This window comes from Anomaloglossus baeobatrachus, chromosome 6 (genome assembly GCF_048569485.1).
Source record: "Anomaloglossus baeobatrachus isolate aAnoBae1 chromosome 6, aAnoBae1.hap1, whole genome shotgun sequence".
NCBI lineage: Eukaryota > Metazoa > Chordata > Amphibia > Anura > Aromobatidae > Anomaloglossus > Anomaloglossus baeobatrachus.
The window spans coordinates 119,513,776-119,529,166 of NC_134358.1; the positions used below are offsets into that span (position 1 = coordinate 119,513,776).

General features: G+C 48.2%; 1 protein-coding gene across 5 annotated transcripts in view; it reads right to left on the reverse strand.

Annotated features, from left to right (window-relative positions):
* Positions 1–13,904, reverse strand: part of ORC5 (origin recognition complex subunit 5) — an 85,427-nt gene extending 71,523 nt beyond the window's left edge. For 2 of the 5 annotated variants that reach the window (XR_012724443.1, XM_075316315.1), the window contains exons 1-2: positions 4,071–4,439; positions 1,668–1,798 (exon numbers count right to left, since the gene is read on the reverse strand). Coding sequence is in view for 4 of the 5 variants with exons in the window: in XM_075316315.1 (XP_075172430.1) it covers positions 1,668–1,778 (111 nt within the window). In the remaining variant the exon portion in view is untranslated. Of the gene's footprint in view, positions 1–1,667; positions 1,799–4,070; positions 4,440–9,915; positions 10,097–13,063; positions 13,139–13,744 lie in introns of those variants that run through there. The other 3 variants (XM_075316314.1, XM_075316313.1, XM_075316312.1) reach the window with 3 other exon arrangements.
* Positions 13,905–15,391: the final 1,487 nt, after the last annotated feature.

Below are 15,391 nucleotides of genomic sequence, written 5' to 3' on the forward strand. Positions count from 1 at the left end.
AATCATGATCTTAGTGTGGAGTGGATGGTCCTTCAGTGCTGTCCATGTGACCACTACACACTACATTCCATACAGCTTGCTTGTTTTGCCAAACTGGATGCACTTGGGCAAATCAAAATCCACTGCTGGCAGCTCCTTTATAACTGCCGACCAATCACGTCTCAGATGTGCCCGATGGAAGACAAGTCCAGGAGCGCTGCAGGCCATTAGGTAGATTTAGGGTATGCAGGCTGCTCACAGTAGTACAAGCAACATGTGGACTAAGGTGTTGTGTTGAAATACGACTCCTGAGACACTTTGGAGAAATGGCCATACCACTGGCTCCATTATTGATCCATCCTGTACCTCAAGTGAAACTGGCCACGCCTAAGGCATCTAACAGTGTCTACACAAAGCTTTAGAAGGCAGATACACAATATTGGGGAATGAGCCAGATATCCAGATACAGCTGTTCCATTGACCTCGTGCCATCTGCTCTCATAGGCTATGATGGTGCAGAAAAGATGGCAATGGAGGCTGAAACAGAGGTCTATCCTCTTCAGCGATGAGTCCCACATTTGTCTAAAGCCTGCTTTACACGTTACAATTTCGCATACGATATCGTATGCGATTTGCAACGCCCCCATCGTATGTGCAGCACGTTCAATTTGTTGAACGTGCCGCACATACGATTAACCCCTGTTACACAAACTTACCTACCATACGACCTCGATGTGGGCGGCGAACATCCACTTCCTGGAGTGGGAGGGACATTCGGCGTCACGCGGCAGCCGGCCAATAGAAGCGGAGGGGCGGAGCTGAGCGGGACGTAAACATCCCGCCCACCTCCTTCCATAGCTGGCCAGGAGCCGCAGGAGTCAGGTGAGATTTGTTCATCGTTCCTGGGGTGTCACACACTGCAATGTGTGCTACTCCTGGTACGATGAACAATCTGACGTACAATTCATGAGGAATGTACGACGTGCGTGCGATGAACGTTTTACCGTTCAATCGCACGTACCTGTCACACACTGCAATGTACCTTACAATGCCGGATGTGCGTCACTTACGACGTGACCCCGCCGACACATTGTAAGATACATTGCAGCGTGTAAAGCGGGCTTTAGACACAACAATTTATTAGTATAAAGCACACATACAGCTCGGTGTTACATTGGTTTTGTCGTGGAACCAGTTGTAGGTCATTTTTCCAAGGTGTCCCTGGAGCTGTTTCTCAACATGATAGCACCAAACCACATGAGTCTGTGCTACTGTGAGCAGCCTGCGTGATCTGAATGGACTGCAGCATCTCCAGACTTGTCTCCCATTGAGCACATATGGGATGTCATTGATCAGCAATTGCAAAGGGTATACCAGTAGCAGATCTTGATGATTTGTGAGCCCAAGGTCATTCAACGTGGCACGAAATTCCTCCTACAACCATTAATATCCTCAATGATATCAGCCATTGCGTGTGAGTGGGTGGATTTCTGATATGGTGCTCCTATTCAATACAGAATTAATTGACATGTATGGAAAATGTTTAATAATTTCATCATGTGTATAACATTATTATGTCTAACGATTCTGTCATTTTCATAAATCCACAATGTTTTCTTCTTGGTGCTGAAATGTCAATGTTGAGAAGTGTATTATAGCTAAATGAATGAATGAAAAACTAGTTATACCTCCCCAAAGATTGCAAGCAACGTAGATAACTGAGGTTCTCGGCACAGGGCGAGCTGTTCCAGCCTGTGAAGCTTATCTTCTGGATGCGGAGCGTGGTCTACTTCACTCATGTTTCACTTCAACATACTAACTGCAAATAAACAATACAGTTCTGACATTAAAAAATGGAGTCAGGACGATTGTACTAAAGAAGCTAGTGGTATAAACGCGTAGGTCGTAAAACAACAGTAAAAGTGATACCCATGTTATAGTAATCTGATGGGCCAGCACTGAGAAATGGAGTGTGGACGTTAGATACAAATTGGCCTGGAAGTGTTTTGGGGGCGTGCGGATGCACTTCAAGAGCATCTCCATCCCCATTGCATTTCTGGGCTAATTTGATCCTTCTTCAAATTTAGCTCCTCAGCCCGATGGGCTTATGGGAAGGATCAATATTCTTCACCCCAGCTGCAGCCATTGGCATATGTGTTTGTGTATAGGGTTTTTCTGGGCATATCATTTTGATGACCTATCCTCAAGATAGGTCATCAATATCAAACCAGTGAGGGTCCCACAAGTCACCCCCATTGATTCAGTGTTATGAGGGGCAGTGGTGGACAGTTGTAACAATGAACAGAACTGAACAGTATAACTGATCAATATGTGGCATCCGCTGCTGGGTATTGCAAATGACCCCCGACTAAAAATGGAAAAATACATCATCAATATCATATGACCGGCCCTTTAAATACCCCAAGAGAGAGATGCTCACAGACCAATAGATATAAAAATCTATGCAACATTAATTTATCTGACAGCTATGCAACTAGGGCCTCATTCAGACATCAATGATTTTTCTCACCCTCCAAAAATTGACCAATTTTCGATCAGCGTTTTTGGATCATATTTCCATCAGTGTGAGCTCGGGTGACCTCATTGAGCTGAGTGACCTCAAGCGAGGTTATCTGTGATCACAGGTGGAGGACCGTGGGAACCTCCAGCTGCGACTGCAAATAACATGAGTGACGTCACCGCCTATCACGGGGCTCATTATCTGCCTGAAGCTCACAGATTATGGTTATGTTCTATGGCCGCATGTTGTCACTTCAGATGTTGCAGACATGGAATTGTCGTGAGACCTCATGTGGATTACGTCGGACCTGGGTGTTTTGGCGGCTAATAAAGAGGTAAAAAGGGTATCTTTTTGTATTGTATTTCAAATAAAGGATTTTTTTTGGTTTGTGCTTATTTCTTTTCACTTACAGATTAGTAATGGGGGGTGGGGTCGCAGATGCATCCCATTACTAATTAAGAGCTTAGTGGCAGCTGTGAGCTGCTATTAACCCCTTAGAATACCAGCTCCCAGCTGTCAGGCTTTATCTAGGCTGGGTATCAAAATTGGGGGGGGGACCGCGTGCCAGTTTTTAAAATAGAAGAAAAAAAAAAGACTCATGCGCTTCCTCTTATTTTGACACACAGTTAAGATAAGCGCATGGCTGGGGGCTGCAACCTGTAGCCATATGCGTTATCTGTGCTGGGTATCATAATACGGGGGACCCTATGCCAATTTCTTTATTTTTATAGCACATATAATAAAGATGCAGTGAAACAAAAAATTGATCCTGCACTACCAGGGTATGCTTTCATAGTTGGGTGGCCAGAGGAAAGCTGCTCCAGATCCGAAATTCAAACATGCTCAGAGGGGCATACTTCAAAAGAGGCAGATATCAGGGAAGTAATCCACAAAAGAAGAAGAGAAAAGTAGCTCCACTCCAAGGTCTATAAAAAAGATTGTATTAGTACAAAAAAAGTGTGCATAAAAAAGGCAGTGGCACACTGAGTCCCACAGGATGGCGTACATCTGACTGCAACCAACCAGAGATGAGGGGAATGTATATATATGAAGGATAATAAGCGGCCCCAGAAGTAGCGTTAGAGCTGCGCGGAGACTCGGTAACGCCTTCTCCAATCCCCCTATCCCTTCTACCACCATTTAAAGTGCCAGATTCTGGTCCCCATAGACTTATATAGGAACCAGCATCCGGCCAGATATCCGGGATCGATTCCGAGCCAGAACCAGGGGTTTTTTTAACCCTGTTGGACCCGACGATCTCAGGTATCTGCGAGTCCTCCCTTCACTAATAGACATATATCTATAGAATATACTGTAAAATCTATTATCTAGTCTATACAGATATATTATACAGTCTATAGATACGTATTATACAGTCTATAGATATGTATTATACATTATGTACAGACATAATAGTCTATAGACGCACATGATCAGTAACCATTCCAGAAGTCCTGACCATGTGCAGTTGCTGTGCTGACCGCTATGAGGCGCTGCATGCAGGGAGTGATAGAGATACATGTGCGTCACGTGTATACAGTAGATCAGTGTACACCTGTGCTATACATACAGCGCTCGGTCTCCGTGCACTCGTCCTCGGTCAGTGCCGGCTCCACACTGCACAGTCCCGCCGCCTGCTCCGAGCTCCGCCCTCTGCGGGTCACTTCCTCCAGCAGCAGCACACGCGGCGTCACAGCTCACCTCCTCCTCCAGTGTCGCCTCCTGCTGCTCCTCCGCAGCTTGCCGTGCTGCTCCTGGGGTATCTGCTCCTTCCCTGTGCAGTTATTCGCAGACGAGCCACTCCCGACAGTGCTGAGCCCCAGTGCTCGGATCCTATAGATCACAATGGGGGTCCCTGTGGCTCATTGCAGTAGTTTGCTCGGTGGTCGCACAGCTCTATAGAGGAGTCGCACAATACACGTGTTCTTCAGTATTGGGGAGCCCCATGAACGGGATATCAGAGGGCGACTGCCCTGATTTATTGCCCACGTCCATACTGCTCATGCGCCATAGATGCCGTTTATCTGAGCCCCTCTTTAACCAGTTACAGACTGGGCCACCATTTTTGACCAGGAACATTTTGGGGTTTTTGGTGGTCAATACTTTTTTTTTTTTTTTTCTTGTTCAGTCATTCAGACATTTTTTGCCTGTGTATTTCATGATAAGTTATCTATAGTGTATATTCTTTAATTATTTAGAATATTGGGGGTGGGAGAAGGGAATATAAAGAAAATTAAATTCTTTTATGACCACTGCAGCTCCTGCTCTTTCCCCCCCCCCCAATCTCCACCCACCGCCTGTTCACTAGGGTGTGAGTGGGAAGCACTGTTAGTGCCCTCTATTCTATTCAGCGTTGTATATACCACAATCAGGAAGGCAGAGATGGTGATAAACCATGTCTGACTTCTTTATGAGGAAACCGGCTGCCTGACTGCTGCTTTCACACATCCGGTTTTTGCTGAGCGGCACAATACGGCACTTTGTGGGAAAACCGCATCCGTTTTTTTTTTTGGCACCAGGTGCAGTTTTTCCACATAGACTTTTATTAGCGCTGGATTGTGCCGCATGGCCTTGCGTTGCGTCCGTTTTTTGCCAGAGGCGGCATATTTAGCCGATGCGGCAGCCGGATGAAACGTTCTGACCTTTAGTCACTTTTGGGCAGTTAAATGAGGGCAGTTAAATGTTCAGACTGCTTCCCCCCCCCCCCCCTTGGTTTCTCCAGCGGTACTCACTCTGTCCTCTGTAGCACGATATTTCAAGCTGCAAGAATACATTAACCACAGTGGCGCATATGTGAAGCCCCCTTCTGGTTGCCTCAGGGTCTTCACGTCCTGGATATCTTCCGGCAACGGGTATGTCAGGTTAACGTTAATAGGAATCGTGACGCCACTCTCAGTGTTGCGGTCAGGGGGTGACTGCCACTGCAGTTTAACGAGCGTCTGGGGTTGATGGTAATTGCAGTCCGGTGTTATGGCCTCCCGAGAGTGAGGCTGGCCCCAGGGGCTCGGGTGTAAGTGCGTAGTACCACAGGTCACAGAAGAACTCACATACAGTCCAGAAATGTCTTTCAGGGTTTTTACTCACGTTCAGTTGGTAGTTGTGATGCAACCCGGGCGATGCTATGATAAACCAGGTATCCTTCAGGCTGTTGTAGGGGTGACTGTCCACTCGCCTTCCTAGCCCTTCTTGTTTCGGGTGACTCCTGACTTGAAGTTATGCGGGGATCATCCAGGGAAGTCGCATCTGCCTTTCTGGCCCGTTTGCTGCACAGTGTGGACCAAGTAAAGATAGCTTTGTGCCCTATCTCACTTATGGGCCCCCTCGTTGCTGTGTGTGCTGCAGACTCTGTGTGGTTTGGTGAGGCACATCCAGCACCCTCACCAGCAGGTTTAGCAGGTCAAATAAATGGAGTACTGCTCTAGGGACCTGTTTCCCTGTGCAGGCCTGGCCTACTTCAAAAGTCCCCGTACTCAAGCACCCCGCTCCTTCCTGAGGTGTATTTCAGGCTGACTACTTGATAGCCGTTCTCCCCCGCCGACAGCCACTACACGTACAGTGTCTGACCAGTGACTCTGCGCACGTCCTCCTTCTGCGACTGCACACTGCGCTTCCTCACTTCAGACTCGGCTCACTAATGCCACCCCTCTGTGCCTGCCTCTGCAGCCTAGCAACCAGCTTCTCCATCGCACCACCAGCTGAGATATGGAGGCCACGCGCCCTCCTGGGTCTGCCCAGGGGTCCCCCTCTATGGTGTGTGTGAACTAGCCACTATGTGTCTGTGTGTGTCCACACCCGAATCAGCCTTTGGGATTACCTGTTTGTACTGACCCGGCATGGGTGCAGTACTCAGTGTTGTCTGAGCAGGTCAGGGGTGCCACACATATGGCGGCAGGTCCTTATTCTCAGGCAAAGAAAGTTCTTCTAAGATTGGATTAATATAGCCCAAAGTGAACATAAGGCACGTGGTGTCAAGCAGTGGTGTGGTTTTTCTGCGGTGTTGTGCAGTTTGGTGTGTCACGGTGCCATACCTCCCAAATTTTTAGGCCACGCCCCTAACCACACCCATTTCACAGTCACGCCCATATCCACTCCCCATCCACACCCATTCAGCATGGACACGCAGGCAGCCGGCGGGCCTCCAGCACGGACACGCAGGCAGCCGGCGGGCCTCCAGCACGGACACGCAGGCAGCCGGCGGGCCTCCAGCACGGACACGCAGGCAGCCGGCGGGCCTCCAGCACGGACACGCAGGCAGCCGGCGGGCCTCCAGCACGGACACGCAGGCAGCCGGCGGGCCTCCAGCACGGACACGCAGGCAGCCGGCGGGCCTCCAGCACGGACACGCAGGCAGCCGGCGGGCCTCCAGCACGGACACGCAGGCAGCCGGCGGGCCTCCAGCACGGAGAGGCAGGCAGCCACAGTGAGGCGGCCGGTCGCCTTCACAGACAGGCGGCCGGCCGCCCGCCTTCACAGACAGGCGGCGGGCCGCCCGCACAGAGAGGCGGCCAGCCGCCCGCACAGAGAGGCGGCGGGCCGCCCGCACAGACAGGCGGCGGGGGGCGCCCGCACAGACAGGTGGCGGGCCGCCGCACAGAGAGGCGCGGGCCGACCGCACAAAGAGGCGGCCCGAACAGAGAGGCAGCCGGTCGCCTTCACAGGCGGCGGGGGGCGCCCGCACAGACAGGCGGCAGGGGGGCGCCCGCACAGACAGGCGGCAGGGGGGCGCCCGCACAGACAGGCGGCAGGGGGGCGCCCGCACAGACAGGCGGCAGGGGGGCGCCCGCACAGACAGGCGGCAGGGGGGCGCCCGCACAGACAGGCGGCAGGGGGGCGCCCGCACAGACAGGCGGCAGGGGGGCGCCCGCACAGACAGGCGGCAGGGGGGCGCCCGCACAGACAGGCGGCGGCCGGGGGTGAGGGGGGGAGGGAGGGAAATCAGCGCTGGGGAGATTAGTTTACTGTACCAGCAGCAGCACAGGCAGCGCTCCTCTCTATGCCACGTCTACTAGGATGGTAGGAGGGAAAAGCAGGGAGGCGGAGAGAAAGTGGGTGGGCGGAGCCCGGGAGCCGGCCGTCCCGCCCGTGGCAACGGGACAAACAACGTAAAGCGTGAAAGTCCCGCTGTATCCGGGACGGTTGGGAGGTATGCAGCATGTTAGAATGTGTATATAAGATCCCACTGGTGGTGGCCGCAGCTTATAGGCCCCAAATCTGGTGACAGGTTCCCTTTAAAGTGAACCTGTCAGGTGCAATATGCACTCAGAGCCAGGAGCAGTTCTGGGTGTATATTGCTAATCCCTGCCTAACCGTCCCTGTATACACTAGCATAGATAAAGAGATCAAGAACAAATATTTTTAAAGATCTTATATCTTATGCTAATGAGCGCGGGGACTAGTCCCAAGGGCGTTACTTCACTTGGCTAGTCGGCTCGCATAGCATGTTAGCATGTTATTACGCCCCTGTGTGAGTACTAACACACTATGTGAGCCGACTAGCCAAGTGAAGTAACGCCCTTGGGACTAGTCCCCGCGCTAATTAGCATAAGATATAAGCTCTTTAAAAATACTTTTTCTATAGATGCCTTTATCTATGCTAGTGTATACAGGGACAGTTAGGGAGGGATTAGCAATATGCACCCAGAACTGCTCCTGGCTCTGAGTGCAGATTGCACCTGATAGGTTCCCTTTAAAGGGAACCTGTCACCAGAAATTTAGCAAAAAAAATAAAAGATTCCCCTCTGCAGCTCCTGGGCTGCATTCTGGAAAGGTTCCAGTTGCTATTGTGCCCCCTTTGAGACCTAAAAAAATACTTTATGAAGTCTTACCTTTTTGTATGCAAATCTGTTTTTATGGTCACGGGGGGCGGGCTGTCTGGCGTCCGTTATTCCCCCTCCTGCCGCTGTACGCCGTCCCCCATTGCTTATTTCCATACATGAGGACGCCTTCCTCATGTAACTGTCCTCCTGAAGTTTTGTGCATGCCCAGTGCCACTCTCGCGGGAGTGAGCACTGTGCAAAGTGTGAACGCTTTTGAGGTGATTGCGCAGGCGCGAGATTATGGGCGGCGCTGTGATTGTCATCAGCAGCGTCATCCAAGTACCCACCCATAATCTCGTGCCCACGCTTCTCACTCTGCCTCCACCGTTATGCGCAAGCACTGTCCATATGAACCATGTTACCTATTACCATGGGCGCGAGATTATGGGCGGCGCTGTGATTGTCATCAGCAAAGTCATCCAAGTACCCGCCCATAATCTCGTGCAAGCAGTAATAGGTAACATGGTTCATATGGCCAGCACTTGCGCATAACGGTGGAGTCAGAGGGAAAAGTGCGGGCACGAGATTATGGGCGGGTACTTGGTTAACGCTGCTGATGACAATCACAGCGCCGCCCATAATCTCGCGCCTGCGCAATCACCTGAAAAAGCGTTCACATGCGCAAAACTTCGGGGGGACAGTTACATGAGGAAGGCGTCCTTGTGTATGTAAATGAGCAATGGGGGACTGCGTAAAGCGGCAGGAGGGGGAATAACGGACGCCAGACAGCCCGCCCCCGTGACCATAAAAACACATTTGCATACAAAAAGGTAAGACTTCATAAAGTATTTTTGTAGGTCTCAAAGGGGGCACAATAACAACAGGAACCTTTCCAGAAGCAGCCCAGGAGCTGGAGAGGGGAATCTTTTACTTTTATTGTGAAATTTCTGCTGACATGTTCCCTTTAACTGGTAGGGGAGCCAGGATAAAGCAGAGCTGAAGTTGTTGGGAAGCTAGGACCCAGCAGCTCCACAGGCAGGAGACCACTGATCGGTAAGCTAATAGAAGCCTGCAGATGTCACCGTTATTACTGGCCAGTGCTATCTGCAGGAGAGAGAAGCGCTGATTGCACGGTCTCCTCAGCTTCCTGATTCCCCGTGTGTCTGCAGCAGTGAGAAGCAGCACACGGGGAGTCAGAGAACAGCTGCAGAGAAACGCAGGCTTCGGAACTGGGGATGTCCGCTCTGGGGGAGGGGGGGGGGTCGGCTCTGGTGCAGGGGGGGGGCGGCTCTGCTGCAGGGGGGTCGCTCTGCTGCAGGGGGTGATTCATTCATACCTCAGCAGCAGTCACAGGAGTTTCAAGGTGCGCGCTCGACTCTGTAATGAATAGAAGGGAGAAACAGCGAGGCGGGGCTACAGTGGGTGGGCGGAGCCACGGGACAAACAGCCTCACGGGCGGGACTCGGGATCAAAGGCTCAAATGAGGGACTGTCCCGCTGTATCCGGGACGGTTGGGAGGTATGCGGTGCTCCTACCTGGTTCCTGTCGCTCCAAACCTGTTCCCAGGGTACATCTAGTTAAGGTAGGAAGGAATAAGGCAGACCGCACATTGGTATGAAGAGTGCAAACTGTTTACTGGATCACACAATGATGGTTTACCTCTTCTTATGCATTTAGCCGCAATATTGGATTTCAATTCAGGTTTTGGTTGGTTGACAACTGGACTGGTACTCTGCTATGGGAAATCTATAAGTGCGGTTTGGCCTTGCTGCGATGGGCAGTCTGGCAAGGTACCTGACATTAGCTGCCCTTGTAACCTGCTCAACACCTCAAGCTCGGCTTGTCTCCAACTGCCAACTGTCAACTCTCCCTGGTTACCATAGTGACCAGGCTATCTACATACATAATTGCCAGTTGCAGATGTAACCGTATCCCACAATGCACTGTAGCACTGTCAGTTGCGCAGCCGCAGTTCGCGCCCACATCATAGCCATGGTAACCAGGTACAACAGTGCAGGCAGAACCCAAATTGTGGGCTGAGTAAGCACAATTATGTTTCCAGTCTAACATTGTGCTACACATACCACATCCAGGTATAATGAGGTGTTGGTGTTTTAAATTAAATGGGAATATATAGTGTGCACACACTCCTATTAAAGTATAACATAACAGAGGTGCTAGTGTGGGGATATGGGTAATCCCTATTAATCATGTATAAGTATACCACTGCACACTCTTAAGTATCAAGAGACAGAGAGAATTTTTTTCAAATGCAAATAAAGGTGAAATTTATTCGGATAGAATAGCGACAATTGGAATTGACATTTCGGTCCTCCTTGGTCACAATAAATTGCTAGAAAAAATAGAACAACAACAATAAGTGATGGTGCTACATGCATAAAAATATTTGACATATAATTACATATAAATATATATATATATATATATATATATGCGCTAGGGTGAACTCTTAACCAGAGATCACTTGTTGCCTACTGCCTGGCCAAATTGGTGTGGATCGAGTGCATGCTTGAAAAATGAGATCAGACACACAGTCGGATATTCATCATTCCTCGACAAAAGTCAGCCCGGACTCTGGCTGATTTATTCAAGGGCATGCTTTTATATAACCTAGGAAAGGGGCATGGTCAGCTCTACAGTGAGCATACTTGGATGTGTCCATTGGTCAGTGGGTTGAACAATGTGTTGGTCCATGAGCTGATTGGTGGGCATCATCGTAGGTGGGTCTATGACGTCATTGGATGGATCCATGGTGATGGTGATGGGAGGGACGTGATCTGGTGGATCCATGCTGATGGTAGGGTCTGTTATGTCATCGGGGCCATCTTGGGTTCCTCTGAAGACTGATGTAATACTTATATATGTTCTGAGGATCTCGATAGCGTAGGGCAATGACAATCAGAGACGAGTTCTTGGTACAAGATATTTTATAATATGTAACCACGGATACACAACGGAAAACACAGCAGTACAAATACACACAATACTTTCCCAAAACGGAGCGAAGGGAATTCCCGGGGCCACGCACCGGACTCCCCCAGGGAGACCACCAGAGCGAACCCCTATACAGGGACTGTCCGGCAATCACCCCGGAAGGCCTAAATGCGCAGCAGCCGGGACACAAGGGGCAAACGGTAAAAGTCCAGGAGTGTCCGTACGGGATGAATGTCCAGAGTGGTTACGAACCAGAGAGAACCGGGCAGAGTGCTAACCGAAGATGGCAGACGGAATCCGGGCACAACTTGAGAAACCGGGTAAGGTCCAGAGTCGGTCGGTCGGTAGTCTTTAGGAGGATCCAAAGGCTAACAGGATTAGCAGCAGCAAAGCAGGAGCACACAGCAAGCAGTATACTCAGGCACTGGACTAGGTTTAGAGGCGGCCTTTTAAGCAGCTGGACAGGAAGTAGGGCAACAGAACAGTAAACTCCATGTTAACTGAGGGCAAGCTTTTTCAACAGAGAACTGGAAAACCCGGAAACCTGACAACTGACTGGCTTATGTATAGAGAATTGATTTAATTGAACACACTTCTCACAATGCTCTATGTCCAGAGGTTAATTAAGTATTTCATCTTATGGCTCTCCTCAACACATATATATATATATATATATATATATATATATATATACACAGATACACATACACACACAAAAAATAGTAGTCCTTGTATTTGGAATGTACACTTAGTATCTGATGAAACAAGTATTGAAAAGAAGGAGAAAGCAAGAGGGAAAAAATTAACCGAAAAAGGAAGGAATAGAAAGAAAGAATAAACAAAGAAAAGGGGGATTTTCATGATTCTCACCTAATTTACATTTGCTGGTGAAAACAGGATCCAAGATTGGATTCCTATTTTATCCCTTTTGTGTTGATCAACTGGATACTAATAGTGTCCTGTAACCTGGTAAGAAGAATTTAGCGCCCCTGATATAAATAATCAAATGGTATAATAAAGACGTATATGGTAATTGCCAAATGGGGATTGGGCACACACTTGGGGTAGAGCAAAAAGTCCAATGAGGAAGGAATTTATAAATGGTGGAATTTCACCATCAAAGATGAAGACTGGGTCTAAACACAGGAGGACATATGTATCAGTTATCTTAAATAAAATAGCGCTGAGACATAAAGATAGGTACAATGAGCTAGAGAGATGCAATACTTGCGTCCTGCTTTGTGTCTCTGCTGGTTCTCTGGGGCTATGGCTGTGTGTGACCTGCGTCTGCCTGGACCTTGTTTAAATATCCGTGGAGATGGCACCCGGGTTACTTCCTCAACGCTGGCGCATGCGCAGTAACCGCTGTTTCCGCGCAAGTGCTCAGTTACCATATAAAACAAAAGAGTGAGGTTCTGCAGCGCATGCATGAAGCTCCCTGTCGTAAATATTCTAATACAGGTGAAGTCACTTGTATTCTCATATAGAATCCATTCTGATCATCAGTAGGCATAAATAAACAGAGAGGATCATGGCTAATAGAGGAAAAAGAGTTGGGAAGAAGGAATAGGGCAAAAAACAAGATAGACATAAATAATGTGTATACGGTATTAAGCATAGAAGCCATTTTTTTTTAGGATGGGGTAGACAATCAGATTGCAAAACAAGATACCAGGAGAGTATTTCGGTATAGAACACATAATTGTTAATAGAAGCTTGATACAGGTAAATTGCGCAATCATATAAACAGGCACATCAGCAAGGGTCCCAACAGGCAACCTCCATTATACCTAAAAGGTAAATTCATATTAGAACATATAACACTGAAAGATATTGAAATAAATAGTCTTACCAAGTTGGAGGCGAAAGGGAGTATGGGATGGGATAAAAGGAATGGAGGATTGGAGGATTAGGGAGGATGTCCTTTCTGTAAGAATAAGAGGAATAAATTAGAACCAATCCATTTCCCTGCTAAGTCCCCTGGGATGCAATGTCTGGAGTGTATAGATCCAGAAGCTTTCACGTTCTTTTAACATTCGGACATGGTCACCTCCCCGTCTCGGTCTTTCAACTTTTTCGATGACTTGAAAGTGTAATTATGACACCTTATGACCTGCCTCATGGAAATGTTGGGGAACTGGTAACCACACATGCTTCAATCTAATAGTAGATTTGTGGCTTACCATGCGGTCTCTTACATGCTGGATCGTCTCTCCAACATATAAGAGACCGCATGATGTAGATAACATAGTTACTATCACAGGCGTAGTATCCCTTGATTGGGTATGATTTCCCCAATCTAGGATGGGTGAATTCTCTCCTCTGATTATTACATTTGAACATGCTGCACAGTTTAGGCACGGAAATGTTCCTGTACATCTAGATTTAAAAAATGTCTGTACTGGTTGCTTGTTACTATTTCCTATGTCAGCATTAATCAACATGTCCTTCAGGTTTTTTGGTCTTTTTTGGAACAATAGTGGTGGTTCCTCAAATTCAGGGATTGTGGGGTACAATGTCACGGTGCTCCTACCTGGATCCTGGCGCTCCAAATCCATTCCCAGGGTACATCTAGATGAGGTAAGAAGGAATAAGGCAGACTGCACCTTGGTATGAACAGTTCAGTTTACTGGATAACACAATGAATGATGGTTTCGCTCTTACACATTTAGCCGCGACACTGGATTTCTATACAGGTTTTGGTTAGTTGGCAACTGGACTGGTACTCTGCTATGGGAAATCTATAATTGCGGTGGGTTGTGAAAAGACTGTCTGGAGTGGTACATGGCATTAGCCGCCCTTGTAACCTGCTCATCACCTCAAGCTCAGCTAGTCTCCAACTGCCAACTCACTCTGGTTACCATAGTGACCAGTCTATAGAGGATGTCAAACAGACATCCTCCAATACAGTCCAATGCCAACACTTCTACCACCACCTGCTGGTCTCCAGTGGTATTACAGAGCAACAACTTACATTTATTTTGACAGAATGACACCAGGCAATAAATCATTATTAATCTATAGGCTCCTAAGAAATTTTTGTAATGGCCCTTTTGGGTCAATAAACTTCTATTCATGTAGTAGGTCCTGGCTTCCACCTGGTGTTGGACAATGCCCGGTGTCATATAGCCAGTGTGTGTCGGCAGAACCTGAATAAGGGCATTGATACCATGTGCTGGCCCACAGACCTGAATCCAATTGAGAACCTCAGGGACAATATATCAGTGAATCTAAGTATTACCATAGACTGTGCAGGTACGGGAGATGCCTCAAGACACCCCCTCATTAGGAGCATGTCCAGATGTCAGGAGTGCATAGCAGGCAAGTCAGGGCTATTCAAACTACTCAGTCACATTATGAGTTCCTATGATGAAGTTCATAGAAACGGATAAGGCGACAATTTCTACTTTTGATCCAGCTCACAGTTGACCGTTGATACGTCATTTTATTCTCAATGAATTAAAGATTTTATATCAGTGAAGATTTTTAACCTGAAACTTAGATTCATTAACCCCTTAACGACCACGGGCAGTAATATTACGTCCTAGCGGTCAGTGTTACTGCCCGCGGTCTGCTGCCGGCAGCTTGCCACGATCTGCGCACATCTCAGCTGATTTTCACAGCTGAGATGTGTGCCTGCTAGGTACGAGCAGAATTGTTATCTGCCCGTGCCGTTTAACCCCTTAAATGGCGCTGTCAATATGTGACAGTGCCATTATAACGGCATCAGCGCTAAACATTTTACTTACGTATGATCACGACATGATCACGTCACTTCCGGTGGTTGTCATGGTAGCACAGGGTCATGTGATGACTCCTGTAGCTCACATGAATTACTTTCGGTTTTACCCTGCCCGGAGCTTAGTGAGGCAGAAAATGAGCATGTCTGCTGTTTACAGCTGTAATCAGCAGATATGGCAGAGCGATCGGATTGTTGATCCATATAGCCCCCTAGAGGGACTAGGAAAATAAAAAATAAAAAAATAAAAAGTTAAAAAAAAAGTTTTAAAAAATTAAAAAAAAACCCAAAAACAAAGTTCAAATCACCCCCCTTTTGCCGCATTGAAAATTAAAGGGTTAAAAAAATCTTAATTACTTACCGGTAATGGGATTTTCAGTAGCCCATGACACCACCACCTGAGAGACAGGTTCCGCCGACATCAGGACAGGAACCCACTGA